Source organism: Botryllus schlosseri, chromosome 7, assembly GCF_051294905.1.
Source record: "Botryllus schlosseri isolate E-star chromosome 7, Bs_hap1, whole genome shotgun sequence".
Classification (NCBI taxonomy): Eukaryota; Metazoa; Chordata; class Ascidiacea; order Stolidobranchia; family Styelidae; genus Botryllus; species Botryllus schlosseri.
The window spans coordinates 17,325,091-17,334,565 of NC_137242.1; the positions used below are offsets into that span (position 1 = coordinate 17,325,091).

Here is a 9,475-nt window from a genome sequence, read left to right on the forward strand (position 1 = left end):
ATGGATGGCATTGCATTGAACTTTCGCAGCGCGATGATATAATTAGTACCGGTACACTATTAATTATTCACGCTGCGCCCCAATTGTTTCATTGCGATGTGTCGAGAGGAAAACAACATGTTTTTTGTGCGATTCGCAGTGCTAACCAAGCAAAATGTGTATTATGAACTGTTGTAAATTCAATATCAAAGGCTTCAATGATTGTATGAGTGTATTCGACGACTATCAGGCTCCACTTTCACAGCTATCTCGTGTGTTTTGAGTGAAATATAGGATCTGGGTTTTTCTGGGTTTATTTTGCCTCCACATCTGGGTTTTTCCGAAATATCCCAGTGGCATCTCTGTGTGCAAGTGCATGCCTCTTATTTACTTCGCCTAGGCTAAGGTGGGTGTCTGATCTTAAAGGCTACTCAAAGTTGTTTCGACACCTTCCTATCTTTTCATTGTATCGCAGTCTTGTGATGTTTTGAAAGGATGAAATTATAAATTAAAACTGATTGATTGATTGGCTAAGTCCTCTTGTCCCCTGGTCGAATCCGAATGCTTTCTCCACAATATACCACCTGTGTGCAGTGAGTAAAATCCTTAGTTTGCATATTTGGTCATAATTACAACAAGGCGTTCAATCTATTGTTTGAATTATGATATAGTTGTGAAAATAATTTGCTATTCCCTTACTCTCTGAATTATCCCAGGATAAGTCTGAGCATTATGTTACTTTCGTTGATAACTGGTTTGAATAATATTCGGCCGGTTGTCACTGCTGGTGCTCTCGTAGCCGTATCACCAACAGTCTTTATTGCTCACTCGGCATGGACTGCGTCGGCAATGCTTCTGCCTCGCAGAATATACTACAAAGTGGAGGATGCGCTATGGGGTTGGTACCAGAATTTTGTGGTCTTTGTCTTCGAGACATGCCTTGGCGTTGAAATTGTACTTGACGGCGTGATTCCAAAGAATGTGGAAAATTCAATATTTATATGCAATCATCAAAGTGCCATGGACTGGATTGTGGCAGATATGATAGCGAACCGTCAAGGAATGATCGGACATATGAGATATGTCTTCAAAGATGCTCTGAAGTACATACCGCTGTTTGGTTACATTTTTGGTAAACACGGCGGGGTGTTTGTAAAAAGAGATGGAAACTATAACGCCGGGAAGATGTGCAATACTGTCAGAATGCTGTGCGACAACGAAGTTCCCGTCTATCTTGTCATATATCCTGAAGGTACGCGATATAATCCGAAACGAAAGGAGCTCACTTTGAAAAGCCGAGATTATGCAGTAAAAAATAGTATGAAGCCTCTAAATCACGTCCTAACGCCACGTGTCAAAGCTTTCCACAGTGCTCTGTCGGCAATGGGAGACGATCTTAAAGCTGTTTACGATGCCACCATCATTTACGATAACAGTGACTCCATGCACGTTAACCAAGTATCGCATGTTAGACAACCCGCTCCTTCGATGTGGGATGTCGTCTCGGGGAGATGTAGACGAATCTATATCAAGTTCGACCGTATCGACTGCAAAGATGTACCTTTCGTGAATGGCATGGAAGCACCAACGTTCAAATGGCTTCATCATAGGTTTGAGTTGAAAGATGCTGTGTTTGACAAATTCTACTTTGCTTACAATGAAGATAAGTCTGACAAAGTTGATTTGACCAAGTACTTGAACAAGCATGTCCCGTTGCAGTCTGCACGGGTAGTTTTTCCATCTATGGTACTTGCTGGCATAACTACGTCTCTATTATGCAGTTCCATTGGCAGAAAAATTTATCTTGCCACAGTTTTTGGTGGCAGTGTATTTGGAATAGTGTATTCGGCCCTGGTGTTTTGAACCCAAGTTTTTCATCAACTACAATTCCATGGTAAATTTCCACTACCTTCTGCACAAATGCAAGAATTAATGGTTCTATTTATTGATTAATTTAGTTTGCTATTCCATCTCTACCCAAAATGAGTGTTAAGGAGAAATATGACGAAATACAAATCAACCGCCATCCATGCTGCACACTGCAGAGTACATTTTTTCTGACTGTATCCTAAAGTAATGTTTCTTGAAATTACCATGAAAAGTTTTTCTTTGACACTGTTCTTTGTGCTTCTTGTTGGAAACTTCTATTCTTTACTGCATCGCCTATCAATAAAGAGGCTTTCAATACTCACCCAAGATAAGATAGATGAATCATGTCCAGAGAAAGAGTCAGCGAGAGAATTCATATTCCAAATGAGATTCAAAACACTTGTCTCTAGGCATCAACAGAAGCAGACCAAGTGGTTATCTTTATTGATACGGTATCATATAAATTGAGTATTTAATTCATGACTAGTTAGGAGTAACTTGATTCACTTGTAAGAAACATAATGAAAATAAACTCCTGGATCGACTTGGTGATGTGTATAAAATTCAACAGAATCTGGGAATTTCATTGTAGTTGAGGCTTGGGATATATATATATATCCACATTTCTCTTGGTCATTATGAACACTAATTTCATAGTGTTAGTCTATTCACTAGAAGCTTTTCGACCAACTTATACCAGCATCCAACTAACATGTGTGTAAAGTGTAACAATCGGTGTACCTTGATGACAATGTAACCGAGAAAATAGATTAAATCGAACTTGAATTGCCTGGCCAATATCAAACCCAAATTTAGAAGAGCTTTGATTGGTTGCATTGAGTGCAAACCTTGGTAGTCCAAAATATTGGTATCAATGGCGTTGATCTTATAGCATCGGGTAGTCACAGTCGCATTAAACAAATATTTCTGTGTAGTGGGGTATGAGTGTTCTTGTTCTTGGACTGGACTTTGTACACTATCACTTCATTATCCAGAACCTGTATTAAAATGCAATAGTTTGAATTTGTCGAACCCTGAAAAATCCGAGAAATCAGTTGTAGTTGCTGGACAAGACCCATATACTCCTTTAATGTCAGCTCTTACAGCTTCTCTTCCTGTCTTTGTGCGCAGGAATAGTGAATTTCTGTGAACCACTGCAAATGATAGAGTAGGCTATTGCATCATTTATTGAACGCATGCATTTTTATGTCTCTGAAATTCAATGTCGGAATGCAGTGCACAAACAGTTGTTGTACCATTAATTTTAATTAGTAGGCATAGTAATCGAGTATCCTTTTTCCATCAATTCCTTTAGTTCATCATAATCCTAATAAATAATACTTTACAATATTTCACTTGATTATGACTAATATTAGTTCTAATATTCTGACATTTTCCTCTTTATGAATGTTGTGTTCATATATCATCTATTGTAGCAAGCTTCGCAGCATGCTAGTGATTGAGTTCACTGTTCAATCAAAATAAGAACAGTTTTTCAAGTTTTGTTGTATGAAATCATGGTGTATGGACTCTATCAGATGCTGGGCTGCTCCCTACAATTCACCATAGGGCGCCAATGGGTCTTCAGAATAAAAGCACACGCTACGTATTGCTATCACTAAACTATTATGAGGAATTATTCAATGGAACTATAATGAGTAAACACCTGCCATATTGTCCTCCCAAATTGTACTGTTGACTTTGATTACCAATGTTTGGCTAAAGCATATGGATGGATAGCAACTGACTAACTCCCTTTATATATTTGACATTTGAATTTTTATTGGTCAAAATGTAATTTAGATTCTTCGGCTCTATGCATTTTCATTTGAAATAGAACGTGCTATGGCTGCGATTGAAATTCTACTTTGGCCAATGATTATGTCTATGTGATATTTCTTGGAGTGCTATTTTTTATTTGATTCACACTGTAATTATTTCTCACAAATCGCTGTTCCTTCAATGCACCATACCTAATCCTAAATTTCTAGGATTTCCTTCTACATTTGTGAGATATTTCCCCGCAAAATCAGATCTGCACAGCTTTGGATGGTGATAGTTTGAACAAGTTAATCCGGCTACATTGAGCCAACCAGACAGTCCTACCTGAATATTACTAGACGTCAGCCATCATGATCTTTGACCATTCATCACTATTTGCATCTTGAACTTGATGTAGTCCAAGATTTGTTGGATGTGTTTGTTTCCCCCAGTACTGTAAAGTATGTTTGATCTGTGATCTAGTTTTCCATAGGTTTGCGATTATTTCTGTTATTAATATTATTATCGATTAATAAAGTTCATGTTGTAGTCCTGTTTACTGTTGCAATGATATACCAATATACGACATGGCACATATCAACAATAAGAATGACTGCATTCTCATACTCTGTTAACGTACTGTACAGCTTAGGAGAGAAGTTAGAGTTAATACATGCAATAATGTTGTGGTGACATATATTGCTTCATTATTTTGATAACCACTATCATACTTTTTACGTAGGTCACTGTAGAACTACTTACCGTATGCTACATGACACGTTGGATTACTTATGCTGGTTTTATGCTAGAAAATCTTCGATCAGCTCTCGGCGAGACTGTGACTACAGAAGGTGTGTACGGTATGGCTTGAGCCATAAGATTCTATGTATGTAGAACAGCACACATCATGGCATATCACTTGGCTTCTGACAGTGTGGTAGTTTTGCTGATTGCTAGAATTACATATGGTGTCTGTTACTGACTGTAACCAATGTGTGCCTTACTCATCTTGATAATGGTAAATTCGAGTTAATGGTGCAAAATTACTATGTAGCCTTAGTTTTAGAAACTTTTGGGAAACTGGTACTATGGGCTAGAAACAAATATATAAAATAACATTTTGATAAACTGCGTTTTAAATACCAGTACATGTATTCTCAGAACGTTGTTATGGATCACGGGGGTTCTCAACTCAACTGCTTTCATGGCGCTCTTAACGGTGTCAGCGTAGTTGTGGATTCCGTGGAAGGATATCAGGTGTTACATGTTGAGGTTAGTTCAATAACCACACTTTATGTACAATTGTACAGAATTGGCCAGTATGAACACCCGGCATTCTGAACACTCGAGTATTTTCAATTACCGTTTTCAAGTTGGTTTACTTACAAATATTTTAATTTTGTCAAGTAGAAAGTTGCTCATGGATTGAATTGAATCAAATTTATGAATGACCTTGCATGACAATCTCCAAAATTCGTTGGCAATGTTACAGGATGATGATCGTAAAAATGGCATTAAATGTAAACCATGCCCTTTTGCATCGCATATCATTCTATGTTGAAACTTTGAGTTTATGTGAATTGGCAAAGGCAGTATCGGGAATGCATTTTCATATTTACTTTTTCCTCTCATTTCTTGTAAAACGAAATGTTCAAAATCTAATCTAGTTTTCGAAAGTCAACTTGGACTTGGTGTCACAGATTAGTCTGCTTGAGAAATACAAACCGCTGGGCCAGAAATGCTCAATTGTGAAGCAATATAACGGTTGTGAGCTGCGACTCTTAACCAACCTTTATCGACCAGTACTTGCATACGATTTTACTCATAAACGATGTTGGTCTTAATTTACTCTAAAAAGAAATTACTGGACAAGATTTCAACAAAAAAGTAGCCTAATTACGACTTTCTTTGGAAATAGAAATGGAAACAGTCTCAAAACCAAGTTATCTTTGCTATGCTATGAGACAAACCCATTGACTACCCTATTAGATGTCTTGATATTAAATGTCTAGAGACTCTGAGTACGCTATGAGTCGTCTCTGACTGCTCCTGGTAACTATGCTTATGAAGATTAATCTGCAACCACATCTCACTTAAAACGTTTAACTTTGCAATTCCATTATGATAGTCATAGCACTTGCATTGAAAAATATCATTATTGTACTCCAATGGCGTGCAGATATCAAATACATTACTTGAACATGATGACTGATATTGGATGAATATCTTTATACCTTATGTAAGCCTGGTATATATTGGTTATTTTCAGAATTCTTTCGGAACCGCAAACAAAAGTCTTTCCAATAATGCCGTTAGCCTAACCTACGAAGAAGCATATTTCCTGTCATATGCTTTGGGATGCTTAACTGTCTCGCACTCATCTGAAAGCTTCGATCTTCTTCAGTAAGTAATACTTTCCTTGATATTATCAAATTACTTTTATATGTAAGTAATGATATTATTATCCTTGCAGGCAGTGGAAACATTTCTGTGATGCCAGAAAGGCTTTTCCTCTGAAGTTTGCTTGTTACTTCCATTTTCGCACGAAAGGTTGGGTGCCGAAAGAAGGCTTGAAGTACGGTGCAGATTTTGTGTTGTATAGAAGCGGCCCCAAGTATTCGCATGCGGAATATGCTGTGATTGCGGTGGATGCCTCAACGGTAGGTAATAATAGTTCAATCACACCGTGCACTAGTGCAATTGTTCTCAACCGCTGTGGCAATTGGACTGCTCAGGTGTGCCACGGCAAATTTGGTAAACAAGTCGTCATATACCCAGGACGGAAACAGCACTCCGTCAGACCCCCCCCCCTTCCCATCTCCATACTGTTTAATGAGCGAGCTTATTTCGGCTCGCGCAAAAATTTGATATACCGTAATTAATGATAAATTAGATCAATATGATCGGCAATTGCATATGTATTTCCTATCAATTTTTATCCTCTCTCTGCTCACGCAAATCAGATTTACCGGTAAAGCTGATTGAGGTGTCTTGGAAAATGTATGGCCCGTAAATAACAATTAATCATATTCGGCGGACCTATCGCCATAGGTTCAATGACTTCGTTACATGACGTTATTTCATGACTTCCTCTCTGCTATGTCAAAAGACCTTGAAATCGCCCAAATGTACTAAACTGAAAGACGCACGTCGCACACGCTTTCAAATTGCTATTTCTTCACTGGCAAATAATTTTTCTCTGCGGGATTGCATTTGTCCTGTGGAAATTCAGATTGCCAGCACAGGAACATTAAACGCCGGCCATTTATGCGCCTCTAAACAATTAAACATATTTGTATACTGTATATAGGCCTACCGGTTTATCAAAGGTTTCGGTCTGGATAAGGGCAGTCCTTTTCGGCCAAGGTTTTCCTGCTGCTAATCATTCTGGCGCACTAAAACTGCATGTCTTGGTGCGTTGTTGCGCGTGATAGCCGACGCCGAAATTGATATTTCTGTACATCGTGCGTTTTTTCTGGGGTAAGGGTACCCAATAATGACTATATTTGGCAACTTTGAATCGCGCCGAGCGAGCAAAAATTTTGTAGAAGTTACATAAATTTTCAAAATAATACTCTCCTATGATTTATGTTCATTCACGACATAATTTTTGGCCGCCTTCGAGCTCGGGCTCCCCAATTGGGAGTTTGGGGTGCGGCAGTTACGGTCCTGCATATACCCTGGATACTCGGGGTACTTGAAGTGCTATAGGGTGCTGCAAACTAATTTTAATTTATGCGAGGGTATCGAAGAGGTTGAGAACCACTGAACTGTTGTAATATCATGAGTAGCAGGACCAAGCTTGCGCTGACGCATATACAAGGCACTGCGCAGCGGCATACCCACAATGATGATAAGTTAAATCTAGCGTGCCCATGGTTACTTATACCTTGGCTGCAACTAAGCACAATCAATTCTTTGACAGACCGAATCAACGCCCGTGTCATGGCGGGACTTGACTGGTGCCGGAAGACTGCTGCACTCTGTAGCGAAAGACATGATCATATGCACCGTGTTGCTTCCTCAGAATCTGGAGCGTCCCATCAGTTCCAAGGGCCTCGAGATTAAGGAAGTTCTCTTTTCGAAATGGACGAGCATGAGGGAAGATCTCGAAGAAGATACGGATGCGTCTTGGTGAGGAGCAGTACCTATCGCAAGACGATGTGGAAATGGTTCATTCGCCCATTTACTGAGGTGGATTGTGTCGGACAAGCAAACTGACACATTGCAATGAAACTTCTCGTGACATCAGCATTGTTACATGTTCTGAGTGAATGAGACAATGACTGATACTGTGCTAGCTACAATAATTCCCAAGGATTTCTTGCAATGGGATTCATGTTTGATTCACTGAGACGGCAGCGAGTTTCAATCAGAGCTCTCGAGTCGGTTCAAGCCAGGGTTGTAACCAAGTCACAAGGCTCCGAGTCACAAGTCAATCTCACTTTTTTAGTTTTGACTCGAGTCAAGTCGAGTCATTTTCAATTCGCCACCGAGTCAAGTCCAAGTCATCGAGCAGAGGTTCGAGTCCGAGTCATGGTATTATGACTCGAGTCCAAGTCATTGTGTTGACTTCTCAGTTTCCAGATAAAGTCTTGTTAAACCCACCGTTATAACTCTGTTTGGTGATATCGAATGGTTCACATTTATAATATAATAATTTTCCTCACTTTTGATAGTTTCTGGTCGCATTTCCAAGTACCAGTACCAATAGACGAACTTCCAATAGGGTGGTTATACTTTACTACTCTTTGAAATTACAATGAAACGTCGCTCTTTACCGTCTGAGTCTCGAGTCATTTCCGTATTCTGAGAAAATGACTCGAGTCAAGTCGAGTCATCAGAAAATCGTGACTCGAGTCATTACAACCCTGGTTCAAGCTTTACCTCCAGAGGTTTTCAATCTATCAACTCTGGTAACAGATGGTCTTTTCGAGTACTGAAATTATGTGCTGTTTTCCACTAAAACTTCATTTGTCAATGAGAATTACAGTTGATACTATTATCCACTGTGGAATGCTGCGAACTCCTATCGGTCGTGTTGCAGTCACGGCATACACACCATGTAATGCAAAGTGATGGGCATTAGTGTAAATGACATATTTGTATAGTCGCGATCCACTCACAGTATTGTCACGAAGTGCAATGATTCAAAAAATACCTCATCTCTTACATGTATGACTGACATTATATTCTTTGTGGTCACAGAAAAGATGCATTTTTTCAACTTTCCACGGCATTCATACTGTTGTGGGGTTATAATGAACAGGGCTGGGCAAAAGATTCGGGTACTCAAATGTGAATTGAGTGATTATTCTAATGCTTTGAGTCGAGTAGAGAGGGAAGAGGTTTTGTAGTACTGAAAGTATACGATCCTTGCTACTATGGATCAAAGAATATTTTAGTTTCGATGTAGAACTCACCGTGGAAGCGTTGAAACCCTCGATTGTTTTTATCGCACATAGTTCATGGAAAGAGATGAGATCAGGTATATTCTCGTCTGCACCACCGAGATGCTTTGACGATGGAGATACAGCCTTTTAGGTAAGGTTATCTAGTATGCACCGCCATGATTTCTCTCCTCCATGAATGCTGACGAAGTCTGGGCGCACAAAACATATATCACCTGTCGTTTGAAAAGAAATGTCAGACGAAGCGACACCATCACTTTTTATGTAAAATGTGATAAAAAATACTCGAGTCAAAGTGCGTCAGCCGAAAAGCTTCGGGAATAAATATGAATATTTTATTCAAATGCGTTACCTCATCTTTAAACACCAGATATTATGGTAAAAAAAGAGGGTAATCCAATGGTCGAGCCGAAGTGATGACCTTTTTTAGTCGACACCACACATTACCGGAAAAA

General features: G+C 39.2%; 2 protein-coding genes across 3 annotated transcripts; both read left to right on the forward strand.

Moving 5' to 3' along the window:
- The first annotated feature begins 655 nt into the window (after window positions 1–655).
- Window positions 656–4,351, forward strand: LOC145442853 (1-acyl-sn-glycerol-3-phosphate acyltransferase epsilon-like). Its single transcript, XM_080320882.1, has one exon. The coding sequence runs from the start codon at window positions 712–714 to the stop codon at window positions 1,840–1,842; it is 1,131 nt and encodes a 376-aa protein (XP_080177008.1). The 5' UTR covers window positions 656–711; the 3' UTR covers window positions 1,843–4,351.
- LOC145442905 (tRNA-splicing endonuclease subunit Sen2-like) lies at window positions 4,342–8,840 on the forward strand. Of its 2 annotated transcripts, XR_013916172.1 has the most exons (6): window positions 4,342–4,460; window positions 4,771–4,881; window positions 5,879–6,012; window positions 6,083–6,269; window positions 7,535–8,010; window positions 8,491–8,840. XR_013916172.1 is itself a non-coding variant. In XM_080320945.1 (5 exons), exons 2-5 carry the CDS (start codon window positions 4,780–4,782, stop codon window positions 7,745–7,747), a joined length of 636 nt encoding a protein of 211 aa, XP_080177071.1. In that variant the 5' UTR covers window positions 4,342–4,460; window positions 4,771–4,779; the 3' UTR covers window positions 7,748–8,840. The 2 variants fall into 2 exon arrangements, 1 of the variants encoding a protein (XP_080177071.1); XM_080320945.1 differs by having other exon boundaries at window positions 7,535–8,840.
- The last annotated feature ends 635 nt before the right edge of the window (window positions 8,841–9,475 follow it).

What these genes read in the sequence shown, in the direction of transcription:
- LOC145442853 (XM_080320882.1), top strand. Translation starts at nt 712, where the DNA reads ATGTTACTTTCGTTGATAACTGGTTTGAATAATATTCGGCCGGTTGTC.
- LOC145442905 (XM_080320945.1), top strand. Translation starts at nt 4,780, where the DNA reads ATGGATCACGGGGGTTCTCAACTCAACTGCTTTCATGGCGCTCTTAAC. An exon ending in ATCAGGTGTTACATGTTGAG is followed by an intron (nt 4,882 to 5,878) that starts GTTAGTTCAATA and finishes GGTTATTTTCAG; the next exon opens with AATTCTTTCGGAACCGCAAA. An exon ending in GAAAGCTTCGATCTTCTTCA is followed by an intron (nt 6,013 to 6,082) that starts GTAAGTAATACT and finishes TTATCCTTGCAG; the next exon opens with GCAGTGGAAACATTTCTGTG.